The sequence below is a fragment of the Castor canadensis genome, chromosome 7, assembly GCF_047511655.1.
Source record: "Castor canadensis chromosome 7, mCasCan1.hap1v2, whole genome shotgun sequence".
Classification (NCBI taxonomy): domain Eukaryota; kingdom Metazoa; phylum Chordata; class Mammalia; order Rodentia; family Castoridae; genus Castor; species Castor canadensis.
Window position 1 is genome coordinate 40493342 of NC_133392.1, and position 13320 is coordinate 40506661.

Consider the following 13320-nt stretch of genomic DNA (forward strand, 5'->3'; position numbering starts at 1 on the left):
GTAATTCTCTTAAGAGAAAACTGCTGAACTCCAGATGAAAACCACCCCCAATAGCAAACTAAAGCAATTTGGTTTCCATTCCCAAAACTGAGTATTGATTATAAGGGTTTGAGTATCAGGTACAACAAAAATTTATCATGTACCCACGGTATGGAAGATGTTTCTACACTTAAGAAGACTTTAGTCTAAAGCAACCTTTCTCAATCTAGGATTTCAAGAGAGAATTAATCCCTAATGCCTTAAGGTACCCACCGTGTATGATATATTAATTTCTCTCCTGTGCATCTAGAATGGTACTAGCTCTGGCCCAACCTGTAAAAACTGAAAATCTCACGTTTTTCAATGTCCTTTGGTCATATGGGGAACCCCGATACATAATTTAAAAATGATAAATACTATAATTGAAGTGCATAGAAAGGGGCTGGGAGCGTAGCTCAGGTACTTGAGTTCTTGCTGAGACTCTAGTTCAATTCCCACTACCACCAAAAAAAAAAAAAAAGGCAACAGAAGAAGGCAGTTATACAGACTTAAGAGTACAAGTTCAGCCACTTTAAGAAGGTGACCCCAGCCAAGTGCTGGTGGCTTGAGCCTGTAATCCTAGCTACTCAGGAGGCAGAGATCAGGAGGATTGTGGATGGAAGCCAACCGGACAAATAGTTCGTGAGACTCTACCTCGAAAAACCCATCACAAAAAAGGGCTGATGGAGTGGCTCAAGGTTTAGTCCCTGAGTTCAAATCCCAGTACCACAAAAAAAGAAAAAAGAGAGAGAGAGAGAGAGAGAAAGACAGAGAGTGACCCCAAGAAGGATATTTAATTTCTCTGAGTCTTACAAAGTTTTTGTAAGGATTAAAATAGCACATGTGAATTATTTAATACATGGTAGATCTCAATAGTGATGGCTATTTTTATTGAGTCTGCTTATTACATCACTAGAATGAAGCTCATGAATGTCTATCTGGACCACTATATCACTGGCATCTAAATTAGTACTTTGCACATAGCAGACATTCAATTTTTTTTTATTTAATAATAGCCTACCAGTGAAGATTTTTTTAAAGTAGTATGTACACTAAAATGAATAATGGGATTTGCACTGAACTGCAGAAAGAGGCAATTCCAAGCAATGGAAAGCTCTGAAGCAATGAGATAAAAAGGACAAGAGTGCATGAAAGCTTCCAAAAACTATAAATACATGCATTCTTCATAAGTATAGATAAAGTGGATAATAGTAAGAGATGGGAAAAAAATAAGCAGAGGCTAGGTCATAAAGGATACTCTGTAATACACTTTTAAAAAGAGTTGGAATTAAATTCTGTAAGGCATAGGAGATTGTGCCCAGCAGAGGTATGAAGGGAAAGTAGAAGAGAAGCAACAGGAAGGGATAGGTTTATAATAATTTCCATCTTACAAAGAGGGGGTCAAGAGTTGAAGAATCAGAATGTTTATATTTAATTACATTACTTGAAGGTACAAAGATAGTTAGTAGATGGAAGAAAAAGTTATTCTCTTTAGTTAAATGCTTATCTGTCAGCTGAGCATGGTAGCACATGCCTGTCATCCTATCACTCAAGAGGCTGAGGCAGGTGGATCTTGAGTTCAGGGCCAGCCTGGACTACAGAATGAGACTGTCTCAAAAATAAAAAATAAATTTAAAAAATTGTCTGTCATTGTATAAAGTAACTAGATAATTAAGAAGTGAAAACATTATAAAAGTAGTTGCCTCTAGGAAGGAGGACTGGATGTGTGAAAGTGTAAGACTTTTTATTATAAGTTCTTTTCAGATTCCTATTGAACATTATTTAGTTAAATGTGTCAAAGAAAAGGAGCATTTACGGTGTGTCAGACTGTAAGATCTCATCACCTACTTAGTGAAGAAGACTCCCACTCCTGAGCCTGTAGAGATTGCATTATCAGCCATCTTTCTAGAAACTCACCGAACTGGTACTTGCCTGAGAGTTTCTACACTTTCTGTTCCTTCTATCTATTCTTTCAAAATGTCTTTGCATGACTAACTCTTTCCCATTATTCATCCTACTTATACTCTCCTCAAAGAGGCCATCTTTGCATATTCTACTTAACATTGCTCCCTTCACCCCCAACCACTCACTTTCTATCACATTCACCTATTTTATTTTCTTTATAACACTTAAAATACCTGGGGTTACTTTATCTGTTTATACTATGTCTTCATCATCACACTGTAAGATTTATAAGACAAAACCTTAATCTATCTTATTTACTACTAGTACTAGGAACCTAGTACTTCAAACCATGCCTGGCACATAAGAGGTGCTCAATTCATATCTGTTCTGTGAATGAAGTTTTACAGGAGTCATTGTCCCTCTAGCATCCTGTGACCTCACTGAAAACAGTAACAGTATCCTTTTTTGTGTATTTGTGTGTGTCTGGTTTAAAACACCAGATCTAGTTTCAAAGTATGAGCTAAATATAACTATTGTTTTCATTAGGTGTTCAATAAAAGTTTATTGCTTGAATCAATGACTAATTATAGTATTGTTTTTCTTATATGCCACCTCACTCTTAATACCCTAGTGTTTCTCCAGTATGTATGTGTGTGCACAATTGTGCATTTGTATACACACACATACATACATGTAACCAAGAACGGGTTTTCTATTGACAAGACCCTTCTAAGAGCCATAGCTGGAGCTTCCGTTTCTATTGTACTTTTGGTGTCCTCAAGTGATGAAGGACCTCACCCTGTTTAAAAGGGGTTGTGAGCATTCTAGACTATTGAGAAGGATGAAATCCACACATAGCAATTTAGGTGGCAACTTAGCAAAGTTTTACAGCACAGGTGGACATCCTTCACGTGTAGGAGCCAAGGGCCAAGCACACGTGGCTACAATATCCTGACAGCAATAACAACAGCACTTGTAGCTCCTCTACCCAAAGTGGTATGCTCATTAAAATGGTAAAAAATGGTTTGGCTTCCAAATAGCTCTCCACCCCTCACTGCTAGCCAGCAACCATGTCTTTACAGGTCTCCTACTCTGCCCCTTTGCAGAAGTCATTCAACTGTATATTAACTGTTCCTTTGTCTTTATATACCTAGTGTGACAATTTCAGTTCTCCACAATCAGCACAGATGTATCTGACTACAAAGACAAGGGCAAGGAAGAATACCACAGCACTAATATTTCAAGGCCTTTCCTTGCTGCCCATAAACTTGCAAATAGGTAAACCATATCACTCAGTGGAACATTCCATTTAAAACAAAAGGAGTTACTTAAAATCCAAATGGGCCTTTACAGATCATGTGTTGCATTGGTTTGGAAATATCACAAGAGGGTGCTAGTGAACTTCATATACATATCTTTCAACATCAATACAATCTGCTGGTGAATCCCTTTATTCCAGAGTTTTGTATCTGATGCACTATTTTAGGATTCTAGCTTCATTCAGGAGGAAGCAGGATCATGCCAACATGACCTTTTTGTTTTAGAAAATATCATCTCAAATATATGCCTTTGAGATTTTAATTCCTTGAGATAATAATAATATCATGAATAGTTTTATTATTTTTGTTTAAGGAGAGCCATTAAGATACTATACTTAATTGTAAGATAATTAGAACAATTTCAGTAAATACCTAAAAATATACAGTCTTTGCTATATGTAAACAGGGTCTTCTTAATATTAGGAAGAAGGAAGGACAGAGGAAGGAAAGAAGGAAAAAGAAATGTATTTTTAGACATGTTTTGTTTTCAGTCATCAAGGGAATATTTATGAGTCTTAAGTCACAGAGATATAGAATAGTAGGGACAAAAGGAAGCCTACAAGTAGTCTAGTTTGCCTGTCTCATTTCATAGTGGGGGGAAAAAACCAAGATCCTGAGAAATTAATTGACATGCCTAAGTACTCCTCATTGCTTAGTACCAGAGGCAGAACATTAACATTAACATTAACACACATTAACATTAACATTAACACACATTAACATTAACATTAACACACAGAACATAAGCTTTTTTTTTCAGTAGTACTAGGGATTGAACACAGGACTTCACACATGCTAGACAAGTGCTGTACCACTAAGCTTATACTCCTACACCCCCTAAGAAGAATCTTATTAAAAAATTTATCCTTAGGTATTCAGTAGTGCTTCTTGAAAAGTTTTTGGGCTATTGTAGCGGTGCTTTTCTTTCCAGCTAATGACAAGTTCTAGGATAAGCATTTTTAAAATAGCTTGAAAGAATTGCTTCTCATTGTTTAACTGTCTTTGGTTCACTGTCATGGACTATCTCTCTCAAGAACATTGCACTCTTTGACCATAGTCCAAGAAGGAAGAATCACAGTCACCTTCTTTACCCATTCTAATTCAGAATATCCCAACACCAGACAAAATACCTTGGTTCTAAAGCAACACTTCACCCTTGACAAAAATGCATAAGAAAAACAAGCATTAAAGGATTTTATGTGCTTTGAGAAATTATTCAAGGAAGCTGGCCCCAAACTAATCATTGGAATTTTCACTTTAATGGGCAGCCAGGATGTTTTTACTCCTCAGGACAGAGCACCAAAAGGAGATTCCAGATGAATGAGGGTATGCCTTTCTTTTATAAAGTGGAGAAAGGATTATAATGAAACAAGAGATACGAATGCAGACTCCTTTGCTCAAGGCAAAGGAAAAAGTATGTTGCAGTAAAGAGAAAATATAAGTATGATTTTATCATTAAACAGACTGGTGACTTCTAGGCTATGTCACTTAGAAGCTGTGACATTGCACAAGGGCAGTTCAACTCTTTGAGTCTGATGCTTTTTAATGCTAGCCTCTGTATGCCAGCCTGACACACAGAGGCACCAAATAAATGAGAGGTTTTTTTTACTGTTACCATCTAGTATAAGAAAGAACAAGGTAAAAATAATATGTGTTCAAACCTCACCAAATATCTCTCTTTTTGGGTTTTATGCATTTCTCCTTTTTATTTACTGGATTTTAAACTCTCCTGGGATTATAGAAACTGTGCCTGACTCATTTTTATTGACTTCCCAGTCCAAAGGACTACTCTTCCACCTAATGGAAAAAGAAAGAGAGACTTGGGACTGAATGAACAGTTTTTAGGCTATTGTAATAGATCATATTAGACATTTGATGAAGGGTGATACAATGAAGAAGAAACACAGGTCTTTCAGTAGAAACTTACAATGTAGTACATGAAATATACATAAACTACATGTAATAAGTCTAACCACAAAAGTTAAGGCATTAAAATGTCTGAATTCTTTTGAGTTCTGAATTACAGGAAGTATCTTATTAGAATACCTAAAATGTGTTTCAGTTCTAAAATTGACAATAATTCTGAGTCATAGTTATGTACAATTTATAGAACAGTTAAAAAAGAACTCTTAACAAATGAGTGAATATTTAGTGAAAAATTGTGGAGGTTTTAAAGGCATATCTGAAATGAACTCTTTCCTTTCATTTTTCCTGTTGCTCACTGTGAAGCAATAAGTAACCAAACACATAAGTACCAAACAGATAGAGTTGGTATAAAAAGGAAAGTCTAAACTCAATGACTGTAAATTTAAGATCTCCAACCTCTTCTTGTCAAGACATCTCCATGTTATCCAGCATGGAACTCACATACTGACTATGTCAGTCACACAACCAAGAGTGTCAGGTTTCTTTGCTAAAAATATTCCAACTCAAATCATCTTGGCAGACAAAAAAAATTTTCTGTCCAGTAAAGTGACCAAATATTAGGAGACTGAATATAAACAACAGGCAAATATTAGCTGCATAACCTTGAGTAGATTCTAAGTGAGCCTCAGTCTTTTCATCATTAAAATAATATCTTTAATACAGGTCCACAATCTCTACTCTGCAATTTCAAAATAAGACAAAAAAAAGAAAATACTCTGAAATCCAAAGGTATTCTGTACATTTGGCGTGAAGACTGTTTGGCAGCGAAACCTACTGTGAACAAACATGAAGCCTCTGTTTTCTCAGCACTCATATCCATCCATCAAAGATGCATCTGTTGTTTGCTGACATTTTTTTGTCTTCAGGATTAAGTGCATTGGAAAATGTCCAAAAGAGTTAAAGATTTACCTATGGGTAACAGTGAGAAGAAGAAAAGGAAGCATCTGTCTTTATCAATAGCTCAGAAAGTAGAGTTATTGCAGAAGCTTGATGCTGGTTTGTCTGTGAAGCATCTTACTGAAGAGTATGGTGTAGGAACCACCACTGTATATGATTTAAAGAAACAGAAAGATAAGTTGCTAAAATTTTACAGTGACAGTGATAACCAAGAACTAATGAAAAATAGGAAAACATTGCATAGAGCCAAAAATGAAGATCTTGACCGTGTGCTGATTGAATGGATTCGACAACGAAGAAGTAAAGATATGCCACTGACTGGTTTATTGGTCATGAAACAAGCCAGAATATACCATGAAGAACTGAACATTGAAAGTGAATGTGAATATTCAGAAGGCTGGCTGCAAAAATTTAAAAAGCGCCATGGAATCAAGTATCTTAAAATGTATGGTGAAAAAGCCTCCGCTGATCATGAATCTGCTGAAAATTACATTGATGAATTTGCTAAGATAATATCTGATGAAAACCTTAGCCCTGAACAAATTTACAATGCTGATGAAACAGCTCTCTACTGGTGCTATGTTCCTAGAAAAACCTTAACCATGGCTAATGAAAAGACACTAACAGATTTCAAGGATGCCAAGCAAAAGTTAACTGTTCTAGGGTGTGCTAATGCTGCAGGCACACACAAGATAAAATTGGCAGTGATTGGAAAAAGCCTATATCCAAAATGTTTAAAAGATGTCAGTACTTTACCTGTGCATTATTATGCAAACAAGAAAGCATCAGTAACAAGAGAAATCTTTTCTGACTGGTTCAATAAGTACTTTGTACCAGCAGCACGGGCTCATTGCAAGCAAGCTGGACTAGAAAACAATTGCAAAATTTTGCTGTTCCTAGACAATTGTTCTGCACATCCCCCTCCAGAGCTTTTTGTGAAAAGTAATGTCTTTAGCATTTACCTTCCCCACAATGTGACATCTGTAATACAGCCTTGTAACCAAGGAATTCTACGCTCCATGAAGAGCAAGTATAAACACTTTTTTTTGAACAGTATGCTTGCTTCGGTTAACAGAGGCCTGAAAATACAGGACTTCCTTAAAGAGTTTAGTCTTAAAGATGCCATCTATGCAGTTGCTAATGCTTGGAATGATGTTGACAAGTCAACATTAACAAGTGCTTGGCACAGACTTTGGGCTACAATGATGTTTGAAAATGACCTTGCTGATGAGGATTTTGAAGAATTTAGCGACTCTAATGAGAAGATGATGATATCAAAACTCATTACATATGCCAAAAGTTTATCAGCCGAAAGTGTAAATAAGTTAGAAGAAGCTGACATTGAAGAAATGCTGAACATTGACAATGATGCACCTGTTGTGCATCCTTTGAATGAAGGTAAAATTTCTACCATGGACTTAAGTACAGATCAGTATGAAGATAGTAGCAGTAACGATGATGACATGAGGACTGGTCAGAAAATCTCTATAGAACAAATGGTGAAAATGTGTGACAAGTTAATTGCTGGCCTTGAACAATGTGCATTTATCAGTGAGCAAGAGATTATGGCAATTTACTCAATTAGAGAAAAACTGCTGAGACAGAAACCTGTGTTAAGGAAACAATCAACACTGGGTAGTCTTTTAAAAGTCTCTCAGTAGTAATACCTCTTCATTGCTTGAGAATCCTGTTTCTGGCTCATCATAATATGTCTAGCTCCAAACTAGTTCCATAAATAATGGTAATATTGGTATAACTTTTTCTCCATAATTCTTAAGTGAACCAGAGTGAACGTTTATTGCATGTATATGTGTTATGTGTTAGTTTTCATCAGTATAAATTTTAAATTTTAATTTAAAAATTCCTTTAAAATAAAAAGTTTTTTTCAAAACCAACAAAACAAAGAAGAAATTTTGAGAATATATAGTCTATATTTATCCCATTTCATTTACCAATAAATTTATTTGCCAACAAATTTCATTTATTGATAAGTTTATTTATATAAATAAAGTGTAATATTATTTATGGCCTTTATTTCACTTAGTGTGGATTTTCATATATTTCTTTGCATAAATATTAGTGTGCTTCATTACAAGGTACTATTTCATTTTGAGTTTTACAAAATATATAGCATATATACTGTATTCCAAAAATTCTGTGTTAGGCAGACTTTTCCTACTGTGACAAATACCTGAGAGGAACAGTTTGATGGAAAGATTTATTTTGGTTCATGGTTTTAGAGATTTTAGTCCATAATTGGCTGATTCCATTGTTTATGGGCCTGTGGTGAGGCAGAGCATCATGATGAAAGGGCATGGTGGAGCAGAGCTGCTTACCTCACAGCAGCCAGGAAGCAAAGAGTCAGAAAGGAAGGGGCCAGAGCAAAAGATACCCTTCAAAGACACGCTCCCAATGACCTCCTCCCACTAAAAAGTCCCAACCTCCTAATAGCCCCTTGAGTATGAACTCCTCACTGGATAATCCATTGATAAAATTAGTGCCCTCATGAGCCAGTCAGTGCTAGATGTGGAAGACACTTCACTCGCAAACTGTACAAAATCCAGCTTCTTTCTAAGTTTCAAAATATTCTAAGTTCCAAATCACATCTCTTCCCTAAAGTTTTGGATAAGAAGTAATACTTAGCTGTTGGAGTGGTTCAAGTGATAGAGCACCTGCTTAGCAAGTGTGAGGCCCTGAGTTCAAACCCCAGTACCACCAAAAAACAAACAAAAAATAATACTCATATGAGCCATTTGTGGTGATACACACCTGTAATACCAGCACTCAAGAGGCAGAGGCAGGAGGATCACAAGTTTAAGACCAGCCTGGGCTACATAAGATTTTCAAGATTGTGTCTTAAAAAAATAGATTGTTTGGAAGACCCAATGAATGATCAATGCAAAGTGCCTGGTACAAAGTAAATGCTCATTAAATGGAGTTGTTATTTTACTATCATTTCATTACTCTTAATAGGTTGGACAGGATCTTTCTAACAAAGTCAGTAAGTACACTTAATTTATATTATGATGAGCATTCTTCAGCTTTTATAACCCTAAGGATTACTTCAGCAATGTTCTGATAATACTTCAAGTGTCATGGAAGCATTTCCTACATCAGAGGATACAATATATTAGGCCACATTGAGTTACATTGCAAGTGAATAAAATGTATCCATTTCTAGTTAGTCCACTTCTATTTTATTCATCAAAGAAATATTAACTGCTTATCTGATAACCATTCCCTCAGCTCCCTCTGCCACAAGCACCACATAAACAATAACTTAAAAGCCCCTTATAATAAGGGTTCTTAATCCTCTTTGTATAGCCTCAATACAAACACAATAGTCTACTATTGTAAGACTTTGAACATAGCTGAATAAATAAAATTGGTATTCTATTTTGTAAGTAAGGCTGTTGTTAGCTTGATGAATGTGAACTTCCTTGGTTTCTTTACAGAATTTTTTCACTTGAGATATAATATTTATTCCTTTTCCCAATATAAAAGACATAGTGTAGAAAGAAGAGAAAATACAAGTTTAAATAAGAAAATAAATGTATCCCTAGACTTATAACCAGTGATAATCAGTCATAGTATTTGTACACTCTTCATAGCTATCTATTGTGTTAAACAGCAACCCCATGACAGCACAAATCATATCCATTCCTGTTCTTTACCCGGTCCTCACCTTTTCACAGTAGCAGACATGTGACATGATTAAAGAAAATATACACTCACACAGGGACCAAAATATATTCATAGATTTTGGGGGGTTTTATTTTGCTGGATTACTTTTAGTTAAAACTATATAGAGAGCATTTTTCTCTATCCTGTTTGGTATGAAAAGACCAGATTTCTACATTGCGTTCAACTTAACCTTTCACCTGGGAATTGCTACTACTGGACCCAGGGAAGACCATTATCTTTACAGCCCCTCTGCAAGACCAGCCTTCCTTATCTACTGTCTTCATTATTTCCCCCATCAAAACTGCTGCTCTCGTTTCCCATTATCTCATTCCCTGGTAATCGGCCAGCTACTTTTGTAAGGTGTGAACCCTCACCGTCATGTGAATTCATAGATAACCTGACTGATGATTGGCTCCCACTCTCTATTTAGCACTCTTTTTCAATTGGGTTGAGCTGAAGCTATACAGGAAGTGGCATGATGTGGAACGGGGAGAGAATCCTAGCAATGAGGTAAACAGTACATCCACCTTGGTAAACAGAGATGTGAAGGGTGATCCTGTTCCTTGGTATTATTTCCAGTTTCATGGGATCAGTCATTGAACCAGGTACCCAATAATACAGCTGCCGGAGTCACTTTACTTTCCTGGAATTCTCAACCAGGTAATGATGAAGAGTCACAACTGTGCCAGGCAGGGGCCCATGGCTCACTCCTGTAATCCTATCTAGGAGAATTATGGTGCTAAGCGAGACCTGCCAAATAGTTTGCAAGGCCCTATCTCAAAAACACTCAACACAAAAGAGGACTAGAGCTGTGGCATAAACATGCCCTGAGTTCAAACCCCAGTACCACCAAAAAAAATTTAAAAAGTCACAACTGACCACATAATGGTACTAAACTTTGTTTCATGGGCTGGACCCTAGAAACTGATCTTATGTAATTGAGCTTTTTGATCTTGTTTACCAAGTTATGCTTTCTCTGTACTTTCTATAAAATTCTAATGATAAATAATAGTCTTCTCCCTCTGCAAACTAATATGCTTATATGAGCTGTTCATTTCTTTTCCTAGGGATGTGTCATCTACAGTGATAATTCCAATTGGTTGGTATTAGCTGCCTGAAGTACAAGTTTGAAAATTTGAAACCATGTCCTAGCTTAGTCAGTCAGTATATGGGTAATTGTTTGTTGATGTCTGCCATTGGGGCAGAAAGTAGAATGGCAGAACATATACCACTAATTCCTCTGGGGGCATTCCTTTTTCCTACTCACCTTTGGTTCAGACCTGCTATTTCTGCTGAGTTAGTTTCATTTCTGGGTGATCTTGCAATCTTAAATCCTTATTCTGCACTATGCTATTCCTGACATGGACAGGACCTCTTTTCCTTCACACACACGCACAAATGTGTACACACACACACACACACACACACACACACACATCAGCCATCTGCTTGTGTATCAGTCACAATGAAAAAACCAGGGCATTATTGTCTTTTAAAACCCAGTGTTCTGGGTTGGAATCTTGTGTATTAGTATGAACTCACTATTTTAATATATTTACACATATATATGTATATATGTACACATATTACATTTATATTTATGGGTTAGAATACATGTATATATATCATGTGAGAGATCCTAGAAGCAATGATTCTCCAGTAGTAGTAAACATACTTAATGTATTTCTAAATGCACTAAATACCATTTAGTTAGATTTGGTTTCTAAATACCATTCTGTAGTAAATTGAAACAGGGTTCCTTAAAGGAGGGATTAAACCTAGGCATAGTAGGGAAAGAACAAGATGAGCCTTGAACATTCTATGAGGAAAAAAATGTTTGAAAGTGGGACTTGTCAAAGGTACATAGGAATCAACATCAAGGAGTACCTAATGACCAAAACAATTTGAGCAACAAAATAAATAATGATTCTGTTAGGTTATTACCCATATGGCAAAATCAGTACCCCTGAGATGTATAATTAAAAATAATTGAAGGCAGTGTGGTGGCTCATTCCTATAACCCTAATACTTTAGAGGAATAAGCAGGAAGATTGTAAGTTCACAGCCAACCTGTGCTACATTCCTGTCTCCAAAAACACAGGCTAGGGACAAAGTTCAATAGTAGAGCACTTGCCTAGCATGCACAAGGTCCGGACTCAACTCCCAGCACCACTAAATAAATAAGTGGGAGAAAGGGACAACTCCTCCTTAGAGTACATTCCAATTAATAAATGCAGAAGAATAGAAAGAAATAGAAATCATCATTAAGCTAATACCACAGGGATAATTGCAGCAAGCCGATATATTGAAGAATGCTAAATTAGAGAGTGAAAATTTTAGGAGAAACTGACTGTATAGTCTTGAGTTATCTTCCACAGATACTTAGGCAACCAGAGGAAAACAATAACTTTACAGTGGAGAAGCAACAGAAACTTTATTAGGTAATAATTCACATCACCAGTAATAAAGCATAGTGAATCCCATTATATGATGCACAGAAATGACATAATAATACTTTTGTGGTATTCTTACTGAAAGTACATAACCTTAGTCGAATCATGGAAAAACCCAGAATGAGGAACACACAATAAAATAGTTGATCAATAATCTTTAAAGGCATCAAGGTCATGAAAGACAAGAACTGAGGAACTGTTACAGATTGCAAGATGCTAAGAAGAAATAACTAAATACAACATGGTATCCTGAATAAGATTCTGTGCTAGAAAAAGAACATTAGTGGAAAAAAACTGATAAAATTCAAATAAAGTCTTTAGTAAATACTATTATACTAGTGTTGATTTCCTGACTCTAATGACTGTACCATGATTATATAAGATACTAATATTGTAGGGAATGTGAACAAGGGGAATACAAAAACTATGGTATTTTTGCACTTTTTCCATAAACCTAGTTTGTTCAACCATTCTCTCCATCTCTCTCAATTGAACTCAAGGCCTTGCACATGACAGGCAAGTGCTGTACCACTGAGCTACCCCAGCCCTGAAAGATAAAAAGTTAAGATTTTTTTTTTAATGTGAAAGGCACTTTAGCCATTCTATCTAGGGAACCACTTCTTCCTAGCCACTGTTCTCTACAAGGTCAAGCTTCCAGCCTGGTGCCTAGGTTCATACTACTGCAGGCTTCTCAACCTCCAGCCTTCCCCATGCTCATCTATCAACTTATACAAGAGATTTGTCTCTCTACCCATTGACTAAGGACCTACCTTTATCCATCAAAAATCTCATTTATGGACTGGGCATGATGATTTATACCTGTAATCCCAGTTACTTGGGAAGCAGAAATAGGGGAGATCACCACTTGAGGTCAGCCTAGACAAAATTTAGCAAGAGCCCAACTCAATCAACAGCTGAGTGTGATGGTACATGCCTGTCATCCCAGCTACTGTGGGAAGTGTACATAGGAGCATCACAGTTCAGACTTGCCCCAGCAAAAGTGCAAAAACCTGTCACAAAAATAACTAAAAAGGTCTAGGGACATGGTTCAAGTGCTCAAGTGGTAGATCACCTGCATAGCATGCACAAGACTCTTAGTTGAGACCCCAATACTACAA

General features: G+C 36.4%; 1 protein-coding gene across 4 annotated transcripts in view; it reads left to right on the forward strand.

The window, feature by feature from the left end:
• Lipt2-as1 (LIPT2 antisense RNA 1) overlaps positions 1-13320 on the forward strand; it is a 34271-nt gene that overhangs the window by 8313 nt on the left and 12638 nt on the right. For 3 of the 4 annotated variants that reach the window (XM_074078800.1, XM_074078799.1, XM_020153846.2), the window contains one exon: positions 5832-8040. The exons of the other annotated variant lie outside the window; for it this stretch is intronic. In XM_074078800.1, coding sequence (XP_073934901.1) covers positions 6053-7726 — 1674 coding nt within the window. In that variant the 5' untranslated portion in view covers positions 5832-6052 and the 3' untranslated portion in view covers positions 7727-8040. Of the gene's footprint in view, positions 1-5831; positions 8041-13320 lie in introns of those variants that run through there. 4 annotated transcript variants of the gene reach the window in all.